This window comes from Colobus angolensis, unplaced genomic scaffold (genome assembly GCF_000951035.1).
Source record: "Colobus angolensis palliatus isolate OR3802 unplaced genomic scaffold, Cang.pa_1.0 Scaffold19, whole genome shotgun sequence".
In the NCBI taxonomy this organism is placed as follows: domain Eukaryota; kingdom Metazoa; phylum Chordata; class Mammalia; order Primates; family Cercopithecidae; genus Colobus; species Colobus angolensis.
This window is the reverse complement of record NW_012115043.1, coordinates 1569707-1581847: the sequence shown is the minus strand read 5'-3', so window position 1 is coordinate 1581847 and position 12141 is coordinate 1569707. Positions and strand designations below refer to the sequence as shown.

The window sequence follows — 12141 nt, the reverse complement described above, 5'->3', positions numbered from 1 at the left end:
AAAAAAAAAAAAAAAAAATTTAAATGGCTTATTGCATAGTATTTTCAAAATATTAATGGGAAATTTTTACTATGATAGGAGAATATGGAGCAGTGGAGTTTGTCTGAAGTAACTGCTGAATGTACTAAGTCCATCAACACAAAAGGAAATGCATGAATTTTGATGTTTTGCTTAGCTACTTTAATAGCTGTGGTTAGTGCTTACTGTTTGATACCCTGTAAAAGTGTGTATACGTGGAGAAAAAGATTATTTCCTCAATGACACAAAGTGCCGCTTGCCAACCAGATCAGTTTTTTTTTGTTTGAGACGGAGTTTTGCTCTTGTTGCCCAAGCTGGAGCGCAATGGCACGATCTCGGCTCATTGCAACCTCTGCCTCCCGGGTTCAAGCGATTCTCCTGCCTCAGCCTCCCTAGTAGCTGGGATTATAGGCGCCCGCCACCACACCCAGCTAATTTTTTGTATTTTAAGTAGAGACGAGGTTTCACTATGTTGGCTAGGCTGGTCTCGAACTCCTGACCTCAGGCGATCCACACGCCTCAGCCCCCTAAACTGCTGGGATTGCAGGCGTGAGAAACCACGCCTGGTGGATCAGTTTTTTAAGTACACTGCTGGAAGCACAGTATTTTGGACTGACTCATTGTAGCTTTGGAAATATTTGGATTTTTAAATAGCTTTAACCTTTCTTGACCAAAATTCCACTATAATGGCTTCTTAGATTTGGATGAAAACTCAATAGCTTTGTTTTTAAAAGGTTTGACAGCTTTATAAAAACTTCTTTAAAAAATTCGGGATATGAAAATATTTGTTTGTAGTTACGATTGACCCAAATAGAACTCTAGATTGGTGGATTCCAATAGAAATGTTTCATCAGAGATGATTATTAAATAATGGGATGGACTAAATAAAGAAGGTTCCCGAAAAAAAAAAAATCTTGAACTAACTTTACAGTAAACGAAGCAAATTCCACGAGCAATGTAAAGATCATTTTTGAAGGTAGGAATTTACATTGGATTCAGATAACAAATAACAGGTTGTATACGATTTACCCATAATCCCCCTTCCCCGAAGCACTAGGCGGTGAAATTAGGCTTCTGGATTCCAACTCCATGCTCCACCGCGCGGAACTATGCAATCTTGGGTTAGTTACCAGGTCTAAGTTAGGTTTCTGGATTCCAAATCCACGCTCCACCGGGCGGAACTATGCAATCTTGCGTTAGCTACCAGGTCTAAGTTAGGCTTCTAGATTCCAAATCCACGCTCCACCTCGCGGTAACTACACCATCTTGGGCTAGTTACCGACTCTAAGACTTAATTTTGCCATCTGCAAGATGGAGATAACATCCAACTCCTGCGGTGTGAGGATTACGTGAATCCTTGTAGAATGTGGCTCAGTGACTGGGATACAGTAAGCGCTCCACGGCTACTGCTATCATAATGCTGTTAGTTTGCTCTTCCTCCTACATCTACCTATCTCACCCAAAGCCCTGCGCTAAACAGGGAACTCCAAGGTGGGACGCAGCCTTTACCCTCAGGGTCAGCGCCGGCTGGGAAGGCCGCGACCTAACCAGGAGATTACGAACAATGTCACCACGGCCACAGCGGAGCTCCTGCCAAGTCAAGCAGCTCATGGAACCAACGGGGGCGAAGACCGAATACCTACGTAACCCTATCCTGAAAGTGTTTTTAACCGTCTCAAGTCCTATAAATTTACCTAAATAAAGTGGGACCGTATTTGTAGGCGCTGAGACACTTTCTCAACAGGAAGAACGAATCAGGCGCAGCGCGCAGGCGTCTTCAATCGGTCTTGGGGGTCCGCCTCTTCCGTCCGGTGCGGGCGCCGATTGGTCCGCGTGGTCACATAAGAGACTGCGCATAGGCGCGAGAATCCTTTTCCTCAGCTGCCGCGAAGGTGCTCGGTTCTTCCGAGGAAGCTAAGGCCGCGTTGGGGTGAGGCCCTCACTTCTTCCGGCGACTAGCACCGCGTCCGGCAGCGCCAGCCCCACACTTGCCCGCGCTATGGCCTCCGTCTCCGAGCTCGCCTGCATCTACTCGGCCCTCATTCTGCACGACGATGAGGTGACCGTCACGGTAAGTGCGGGCGCGAGTCGGAGCCCGGACTGCCTGTGGGCGGCGACTCCCAACTCTCCATGCGGTTCCCGCCTCCAGGCCGTTGGGCCCAACACTTCCGGCCGGGGCCAGGCCGCGAACACAGGCGGCATGGGGCGGGCGCTCCTCGGGGCTGGGGCCTCTCTCGCAGAGCGGGACCTGGGCCCCCGGGACCACGTGCGGGCCCGGGGGGCGTGGAGTGCGCTTGAGGCTGGGCTCTCCGGCTCCAAGATCCTTCGTGTAGAAAAGCTTTTCCGCAGCGCTTGGGCACCCTGACCCGCGCCTCGTCTCTCCCAGGGACACTTACTTGGAACTCTTTCGGTATAATTGCCTTGAATTCCCCGGGTCGTGGAGGATAGCGCCCGAGCTCGGCTCCACCTTCCAGGTCTTGTAACTTAAAAATAGCAGCGTGACTCAGGCAAGTCCCAGCCCGTGAAACAGCAGTGATGGGCTCGCCTCATTGCAGGGCTCCTGGCACACATCTCTTTTGCTTGTGATAGAATATTTGAGCTGGTTAAACACGTCCTGTACACTTTTTATTGAGTAACTTGCCTTTGACTTGCAGCGTTTTGGAGATATTACATACGCTACGTTTTGATGGATTGACGTTTTTATTTGTTGTAGGAGGATAAGATCAATGCCCTCATTAAAGCAGCCGGTGTGAATGTTGAACCTTTTTGGCCTGGCTTGTTTGCAAAGGTAAGGTGATGGTGGCAAAGCGATGTGGTAAAGCCTGCTGATTTACGAGGGCAGGTGTACATGCTGAAGTACCTCCAGCAGTGCCATAAGGCCCCACATGTCGCTGGGTCTCCTAGGTGTATTTGGTTGCATTTATATCTCTAGGAGCTAATAAGATTTCAGTTTCTCAAGTCTTACGTTTCCTTATCAGACTCTGGTTTCCCTTTTGCTCTGAAACCATGGTCAAAAAAAAAAAAAAAATCTGAATCAGGTCATTTATTCCCAAAAAGGGTCACCTGGGAGATAGGTACTACCCATGTTCAAGTTGCAAGCAAATTCTTGCATTAAACCTGTGGTTTAATGGACATTTGGGTTTAGCGGACTTCATTGACACAGTAGGTACTATGTGTTGGGATATAAAAGACAAATAAAGACGAGGTTCCTGGTCATGGAGCTTGCACTGGCTATATTCCATTGTACAGGTTACTTAATCTCTGGCAAGTTAAGCTGATAGCATCTAACTCCGGGGTTGGGTCCTCTAAAAGAGTTTTGAAAGATTGTACCTATGTCATCTTTAACAGGCCCCTTTTGAAGTCCTATATTTGTTTAGTAGACTGAAAATTTGAGCTCACTGTTAAGAGGAGACATGGAACTGTGGAAAGAATATTCATTTGAGTGTTTCAGGAAGTTTGGATTATTTTTTTGCCAATATGTTATTTGTAAAAGGAGGGAAATCAGCTACCTCAGGAGGTTCTTAACATATAGAAATGTAATTACCAGATTCAAAGCTGAAGAGTAGTGTGTTGCCCTGTCTAACCTAAGTTTTGCCTGTTAGCAAAGAAAAGCCAGTGTCTAGGGTATTGATTCCAGGACCTTCCACTAATAACAAAATCCGAGGATGTTCCATCTCTTATATAAATGTATTTGCATATAACCTATGCACATCCTCCTGTATGCTTTGGAAGTCTACATGTTTGGTAGGCATGCTTTTCCACTGTTGAAACCATGGATGTGGAACCCACTGTATATAGTGTTAGGGGTTGATCACTGTAACCTGGAAGGGGGGATACTTTTCGTTTTTGCTGCGTGAGTGCTGTGTAACAAGGACAGAACTGGGCATTTACCTATGCATGCACATGTATTGCAGGCCCTGGCCAATGTCAACATTGGGAGCCTCATCTGCAATGTAGGGGCTGGTGGACCTGCTCCAGCAGCTGGTGCTGCACCAGCAGGAGGTCCTGCCCCCTCCACTGCTGCTGCTCCAGGTAGGAAACATGGAGTTTTTAGTATTGGGAGGAGTGTAGAGATTTAAAAAAAAAAAACAGTATTATAGGTAAAATTGCCGTTAATTTTCCACAAGCAGATGATGTATGGAAATCCTAACACCTGACTGACTGTTTTTTTTCTAGCTGAGGAGAAGAAAGTGGAAGCAAAGAAAGAAGAATCCGAGGAGTCTGATGATGACATGGGCTTTGGTCTTTTTGACTAAATCTCTTTTACAACGTGTTCAATAAAAAGCTGAACTTTACTGCTGTTGGTCTTACCCATAGTTTGGGAATGCGCTCTGCAAAAATGGTGTCAGTTTTGTAATGTTGGCTTTCAATCTATTCTGCCATGACACAGGCTGGATTTTCTCTGCCACCATTGCCAGATGTGAGATCATAGACAATCCTGGTGCTAACAAGAAGGCACCTCATGGTACAGTGTTAAAAACTGCACTGGGGTGGCAGGAGGAAGAATCAGAGCAGATGCTTTGTCCAGGTTACCTGTATAAACTTGATGATTATAAGGTGTGTCCCCTCCACTGGGGGCGGAGGGTAATACAGACCAGCATTAGAAAGCCTCCTGGGTAATTACCCTATACAACCCTGCCTAAACTATGCTGAATTGACTGCTACATCCCAAGGTTGTAAAGAAACTAAGACCTAGCTGTGTAATGTCTCACCAAATGCTTGGGAGTTTTACGGTAACACTAAAGGAGTGCAGAAAGTTTACTTCATAGTTTATTAAGGTCCCCGGTTACACAAAGTGGATAAAACAAGATTCAAACCTGGGTTCCAAAAACTAAGTTTTATTTGTTTGCCAATTAATAATACCATGAATGGAAATTTCGACTTTTCAGGCTTGGATTATATAATAAACCATGCGTATTGTGTATTCAGAGTAGCTAATGACATGCCAGGCACATGAATGAGTCTTATCCTTACCTGCATTAGCATTTAATAGATGAAGACATTCGGTGATGAAAAGCATGACTTCTAGCCGGGACTGTCATATCAATGTGAAAAAGACCATTTGTATAAGTTGCTGCAACTACTTGGGGAAAATAGCAGTTCTACTTTGAGGCATTACTCAAGAGAAACTACATGTGGACATGAGGATACAGGCCTGGGAATGTTCAAAGCAACACTTTTGAGCACAGACATTAAGTATATGCATCTGATAAGAGTAATAAATATAAAAGATGGGATGGTGAACAATTTAGGACCTTGAGTAAGACGCAGTTAACAATGGGTAGGAGTATGTAGGTGTCAGTATTAGAGTTTTATGTTTTAAGTTTTTTGAGAGGGTTTCTAGCTGTTGCCCAAGCTGGAATGCATTGGTGCAGTCATGGCTTACTGCAGCTTCAAACTCCCAGGCTCAAATCAATCATCCCACTTCAGCCACCCCCAAGTAGCTGGGACTACAGGCATGCCACCATGCCTGGCTAATTTTTTGTAGACATACCTCAACCTCCTGGTGTCAAGCAATCTGCACGCCTTGACCTCCCAAAGTGCTAGGATTGCAAGTATGAGCCATCATGCCTGGCTAGTTTTGTGTTTTTAATATATGGCTTGAGCATCCCTTACCCAAAATCCAAAATATCAACATGACACTCAAAGGAAACGTTCATTGGAACGTTTTGGATTTTCAGGTTAGGAATGCCCAACCTGTATATTAAAACCATAGGCCCGGCATGGTGGTTCATGCCTGTGATTCCTGCACTTTGGGAGGCTGAGGCAGGAGGATCACTTAAACCCATGCCTGCCTCTACAAGAAATGTTTTAAAAAATTAGTGCAGTGCGGTGGCACAAACCTTAGGTATATACAAATATTCCAAAATCTGAAAAAAAATTAGAAATCTGAAACACAAATGGTCCCATGCATTTTGGATAAGGGATGCTCAGCCTGTACTAAAGGGCAGTTGTGAACTAGTGAGGATGGTGTCATGAGACAAAGATAAGTGATAGCCTATATCTCCATGTTAAGTGCCTGCTTTTCCTTCACCCATTAACAGCTAACATTAGCTAGGACTGCTTGTCTGTGTGGCATCTCATTCTTCACAACAGTCCATGACAGGATGACTCCATGTTGGGGATGGGGAAGTGGAAGCTCTCAGGTTACAAACTAGTAAGTGCGTGGGTGAACCAGATTAAAACCCCACTCTTGACTCCCTGTTGTCTTAACAGCATGGCCCATGCTTTGGTCCTGTCTCCCACCTACATCAGCTTCCTCATCTGTAATGACTGTAGGGTTCTGGAGAGGTAACAGTAGGAATTCTTTGTGCTGAGTGAACAAGTGTCAGAGGAGGGAATACTAACACTTCACCAAGCTGAAGAATGGGTTAAAGAGAATACCAACAAGATACGGGAAAAGGACAGCATCTAGAAGAGCAGACATTACGTGGTAAGCTAGGGATATTGTAAATATCAAACTCAGCTATCCAAACAATCCAATCATAACTAAAATGTTCACTAGCAAGACTCCAATGTTAACGGTCTATAAGTGCATGGCCCAGGCTTTTCCCCCCACTCAGACTGCATTCTCTCCCTCTCCCTTGGAGGAAGAGAAGAACCATCATCAATGGCAAATGACAGTTGCAGCAAAGCAACACCAAGAGCCAACCTCACGCTCAGCAGAGAACGCTGTGCTGCCACCTCCTCATGGTTTCCAGTGCTGTACACATTGAGAGAAACTTCTCTAGTAAGGAACTACAGAATTGATGCCTGAAATTATACTCTTGGTCCAGCTTTTTTTTTCTTTTTTTTTTTTCTCAATTTATTTGAGACAGGGTCTCACTGTTGCCCAGGCTGGAGTGCAGTAGCATGGTCATAGCTCACTGCAGCCTTTCTTGGGCTAAGTGATCCTCCCACCTCAGCCTCCTGAGTGGCTAGGACTGTAGGCATGAGCCACCCTACCTGGCATGGCCTAGCTTTTTAAGAAATCTTAATATAGCTAAAAATCTTTCTAAAGAACAATTTGAAAATCAAATTAGGAGACCCACGTACATACATAGAAATACTAACTTAATTCATCCGATACTGAATGAAGTCCTCTTTGTTCCATCTGCTTTCTAGTTCTCCTGAGCCTCCTTTTTTCTTTTTCTTTTTTCTTTTTGGAAATGGGAATATCTACTTCATATTGGGGAATGAAAGAGGTAAGTGAACATTCAATACTTGTTACTTCCCTTTTTCATACAGTACAAGGAACACGGCTGGCATCCCTAGTTCCCCAAATCTCCAGGTGTAATAGGTCCAAGCCTCATGCTCCTCAAACCCAGTACCCCCGATTCTTTTTGTTTGTTTTTTGTTTTGTTTTGTTTTGTTTGAGACAGAGTCTCACTGTTTCCCAGGCCTGAGTGCAGTGGCGCGATCTCGGCTCACTGCAGCCTCCGCCTCCAAGCGATTTTCCTGCCTCAGCCTCCTGAGTAGCTGGGATTATAGGCATGCACCACCACACCTGACTAATTTTTGTATTTTCAGTAGAGACAGGGTTTCACCATATCGGTCAGGCTGGTCTTGAACTCCTGACCTCATGATCCGCCTGACTCAGCCTCCCAAAGTGCTAGAATTACAAGGGTGAGCCACTGCACCCGGCCCCCCATTCTTATCAGTCAGGCAGGTTTGGTTTCTCATATTTCATACTTCTGATTGTTCACCAAGCATACATGTTACTTTGCTTACATTTCCATTGCTCTCAGCATTGTGTTCACATCTCCTGTAGCCACTGGTCCATGTATCCAGGTCCATGGCTGGCCAACTCACACCCCTTTAAAAGTCTATCAGCCAGAAGCCAAGATTAGGCATGAAGGGCTCTCATGTTCTGGAGAACTGTAGGAACAGACATGCTCACAGACAAACCATCTAAACAACTTCGAAAACCTGTATTGTCACCGAATGTGTTGCACAATGGGATAAGTACAAATATCCAAAAGCTCCTGCCAATTGTTTTACTCTCTAATCCTTTTTTTTTTTTGCTGCTTCTTGACTGAAAATAAGGAGAGAACCACATGTGAAGTTTTAAAACCACCTTTTGGAAGAGATAAACACAATTAAAATGAAAGAATTAGGTGCAGTGGCTCAAGCCTGTAATCCCAGCACTTTAGGAGGCCCAGGCAGGCAGATCACTTGAGCCCAGGAGTTCGAGACCAGCCTGGGCAACAAAGTGAGACACCCATCTCAACCAAAAAAAAAAAAATTATAATGTCCAGATTATTGATCTGACCAGAACAGTCCAGGTTCCATGATGCATGCAGTGGTGTCTGTGATCTGACTTTGAGAGACATCTGGCTCTGTTTCAGAAGAACTAAAAATACAAAGCTTTAAAGCAGCCAAGTTTATCTCAAGCTGAATTATCCAGGCTTGCTTACAAAGATGAGAGAGAAGTGGCCTGTAAAATGACAGAGAAAAACATGAAGGGCCTGTAAAATGACAGAGAAAAACATGAAGGGCTGGTCGCTGTATCTTACAAAAGTATGCGTGTGGAGGGGACTCCGTGACATGGCAGAAGAAATGCTGGGTTGAGACAGCTGAAGTGCCAGGCCTAACTTTACCCTGTCACAGCTGTGTGAACTTATGAAGGTACTCAACCTCTCTGAGCAAGTTCATTGTTTTGTTTAAAATTGTTTTGAGACAGAGTCTTGCTCTGTCACCCAGGCTGGAGTGCAGTGGCACAATTTCGGCTCACTGCAACCTCCCAGGCTCAAGCAATCCTCCCACCTCAGCCTCCCAAGTAGTTTGGATTACAGGTGCATGCCACCATGCCTGGCTAATTTTTTTGTATTTTTTGTAGAGACAAGGTTTCGCCAGGTTGCCCAGGCCGATCTTGAACTCCTGGACTCAAGTTATCTGCCCACCTCAGCCTCCCAAAGGTTTTGTTGGGCCAATGTGAGCCGCTATGCCTGGCCAGTTTGTTTATATTAAGAGGGCTAATTGAGTTCTCCTGACAGAGTAAAGCCCCGAATGGGAGAACGCATAAAAGTTTTCTCTAAAGTGCTGCTCAACCAGATCAACAATTACCTGGCTCACATTGTTCCCTAAGAATTTTACTGTACATGCTCATTGAAATTATGGGGGGAGAAAGGATTTGGCATGTTTTATTTGAATTTATAGAAATATAGTAAACATTTTGCTGCATAATTATTTTGAATTCTTTCATTTTACTTAATTTTTTGAGACAGGGTGTTGCTTTGTTGCCCAGGCTGGAGTGCAGTGGTGAGATCAGTGCAGTAGTGAGATCACACCTCACTGCAGCCTCGACCTCCTGGATTCAAGCCATCTTCCCACCTTAGCCCCCGAAGTAGCTGGAACTATAGTTTTAGTTCTTCTGAAACAGAGCCAGATGTCTCTCAAAGTCAGATCACAGACACCACTGCTTGCATCATGGAACCTGGACTGTTCCGGTCAAATCAATAATATGGACATTTCCATCAGAAAACAGGGTCAGAGGTCTTCACATATGTTTATAGGATTGCTCAAATACTTATGGGCTTTCAAAGAATTCTCCAAGGCCTTCTCAATTTAACTTGCTGAAGCTTCCACACCTCTGACTTGTATGCTTTTGAGAGTGCTTATAATGTCCAATTCAAGAAATGTGTGTGTTTCACGCTCCAGACCTTTGCACTTGCTATGACCATGCCACTGCACTCCAGCCTGGGCAACAGTGAGACCACTTTGGGAGGCCAAGGTGGGCAGGTCACTTGGGGTCAGGAGTTCGAGACCAGCCTGACCAACATTGTGAAACCCCATCTCTATTAAAAAATACAAAAATTAGCTGGGCGTGGTGGAGCATGCCTGTAATCCCAGCTACTCGGGAGGCTGAGGCAGGAGAATTGCTTGAACCCAAGAGGCGGAGGTTGCAGTGAGTCGAGATCGCGCCACTGCACTCCAGCCTGGTGACAGAGCTAGACTCCATCTCAAAAAAAAAAAAAAAGTACACGTGTAATTACATCCACGTGATTGTTGACTAACTGCGTCCTACTCCACACCATATGTTCTGGGGATCAGGGCTGTCCGTTTTGCTCACCTGTATCCCCAGTACTTAATGCTGGGCTCCTTGTTGGCCTTCAATATATATTTATCAGAGTTCAACTCTCCTTTTACACGTTAAGAAGTTAGGACTGGCCGGGCGCAGTGGCTCATGCCTGTAATCCTAGCACTTTGGAAGGCTGAGGTGGGCAGATCACCTGAAGTCGGGAGTTTGAGACCAGCCTGACCAGCATGGTGAAATCCCATCTCTACTAAAAATACAAAATTAGCCGGGCGTAGTGGCGCATGCCTGTAGTCCCAGCTACTCAGGAGGCTGAGGCAGGAGAATCGCTTGAGCCAGTAAGGCAGAGGTTGTGGTGAGCTGAGATCGTGCCCATGCACTCCAGCCTGGGCAACAAAACTGAAACTCCGTTTCAAAAAACAAAAACAAAAAAGAAACAAGAAGTTAGGACCCAGATGGGAGGAGGAACTTATTAAGCAGCAATCATAAACGGAATCAGAACTGGAACTCATGACTCCAGGCTAGCAAATGCTCTTTCCACTGTAGCAGCCCTACAGGGGCAAACACATGCCTGCCATCCACCAGGAGCCTCATTCATTCATTTACTTTCACAGCACGTACCTTCCAGGCTCCCCAGCACAGGTACAAGTTTGAGGTGGGAACCAGATGAGGACGAAGGCAGAGATGCTGTTGGTACCAGGTCTGGCCTTGCACTCCGGCTCTGCGAACGTAATGCACAGTCTTGCAAGCCTAGCCCCTGGGCATCAGGGCCGATTGCCCTGGGTATGCCTGGAGAGATGAACAGGGAACTCATCAGATGCCACAGCAGAAGCAAAGGCATGGTACCTGGAGGCCCACTTCCTTCTGGACACGGAGTCTCGCACTCAGGGTGACCTGTCACCTCCTCTGTCACGTCCAACATCACCTAGGATGAAGTAGAAGATGCAGGAAGCTTAGAGGCCGAGGCTAGGAGGCCAGACGAAGTGTCGTCGCCTGCCCTGGTCTCGGCCCCAGGGAGCCTAGCACCTCTCCAGCGCTGGCGCGTGAAGGTTGCAGGCCCACAGTCGAGCTTTTTTTTTTTCTGATACGGAGTTGCGTTCTTGTTGCCGAGGCTGGAGTGCAATGGCGCGATCTTGGCTCACCTCACCGCAACCTCTGCCTCCCAGGGACAAGAGAGTCTCCTGTCTCAGCCTCCCGAGTAGCTCGGATTATAGGCGTGCGCCACCACGCCCGGCTAATTTAGTAGAGACGGGGTTTCACCATGTTGGTCAGGCTGGTCGCGGACTTTGATCCACCCACCCTGGCCTCCCAAAGTGCTGGGATTACAGGCGTGCGCCACAGCGCCCGGCCCACAGTCGCCCTTCTAGAGCCCCCTGCGCGCCCATCAACGCGGCGCTGGGAGGAAAAGGCGGACCGAGAGGTGGGGCTGGAGGCCGAGTGTGGCCGAGGGAAGCCGAACCTTCCATTTTCGCTGAGGCTTGTTAGCCGCTGGGGGCGCCTTCGGGCCCGCCGGCTTCTGCGCATGCTCTTGACCCTCAGTCCCCCGGAGGAAGGTCTTTAGTCAGGAGCTGATGAGTGGATGAAGGCAGCTGATCTGCTTCGAAGCCTCTGTGTCGGGAGAGGCCAACGCTTTCATTAGCCAGCAGAAATGGGGTGAGGCACGTTTGTAGTTGGGAATCCTGAGCCCAGGCTATTGCTTGGAGGACTCGGGAGCAGCAGTAGATTTCGGCGTTACCAGGAGAGGTCTCACCAGGTCTCTGTTACTTCACTTCCCAGAAGTGGCCGTTCCTGGCCGTTCCCGGCGCCTTCATTTCCAGAAGGCGATTTTACCCAGAGAAAGGAGAGGGAAGAGTTGCTCTACCTTTGGCTCCTTACCAAATAGCTAAATCACGTGGGAAGCTGGTAAACAAAAACACAAAAATGAATGAAACAGCTTACCGGGCCCCTCCAAGGCCCACTGAACCAGCACCTCGGGGCAGCCACCAGGAATCTGTATTTTCATAAGCTCTTCTGATGAGCCGGGGGATAAGTCAGTCAGGGCTGGAAACTCCCGGATCAGAGCAAACCCAGCTCCTCACTCAGCGCCTGAGGAAAAGATGCGTAGTCAA

At 46.7% G+C, this 12141-nt stretch overlaps 1 protein-coding gene across 6 annotated transcripts; it reads left to right on the top strand.

Moving 5' to 3' along the window:
* Window positions 1–1859: 1859 nt before the first annotated feature.
* RPLP1 (ribosomal protein, large, P1) lies at window positions 1860–7143 on the top strand. Of its 6 annotated transcripts, XM_011940317.1 has the most exons (5): window positions 1882–2089; window positions 2732–2806; window positions 3933–4050; window positions 4195–4288; window positions 7133–7143. In XM_011940317.1, the coding sequence occupies exons 1-4, from the start codon at window positions 2018–2020 to the stop codon at window positions 4272–4274; spliced, it is 345 nt and encodes a 114-aa protein (XP_011795707.1). In that variant the 5' UTR covers window positions 1882–2017; the 3' UTR covers window positions 4275–4288; window positions 7133–7143. The 6 variants fall into 6 exon arrangements, with proteins under 6 accessions (XP_011795706.1, XP_011795707.1, XP_011795708.1 ...); XM_011940316.1 differs by lacking the exon at window positions 7133–7143 and having other exon boundaries at window positions 1860–2089; window positions 4195–4313; XM_011940318.1 differs by lacking the exon at window positions 7133–7143 and having other exon boundaries at window positions 1885–2089; window positions 2735–2806; window positions 4195–4313.
* The last annotated feature ends 4998 nt before the right edge of the window (window positions 7144–12141 follow it).

Excerpts from the sequence above, each read along its gene's own strand:
- RPLP1 (XM_011940314.1), top strand. The coding sequence starts at position 2,018 with ATGGCCTCCGTCTCCGAGCTCGCCTGCATCTACTCGGCCCTCATTCTG. Across the intron at positions 2,090-2,731 it reads ACGATGAGGTGACCGTCACG|GAGGATAAGATCAATGCCCT; the intron begins GTAAGTGCGGGC and ends TATTTGTTGTAG. Across the intron at positions 2,807-3,932 it reads GGCCTGGCTTGTTTGCAAAG|GCCCTGGCCAATGTCAACAT; the intron begins GTAAGGTGATGG and ends CATGTATTGCAG.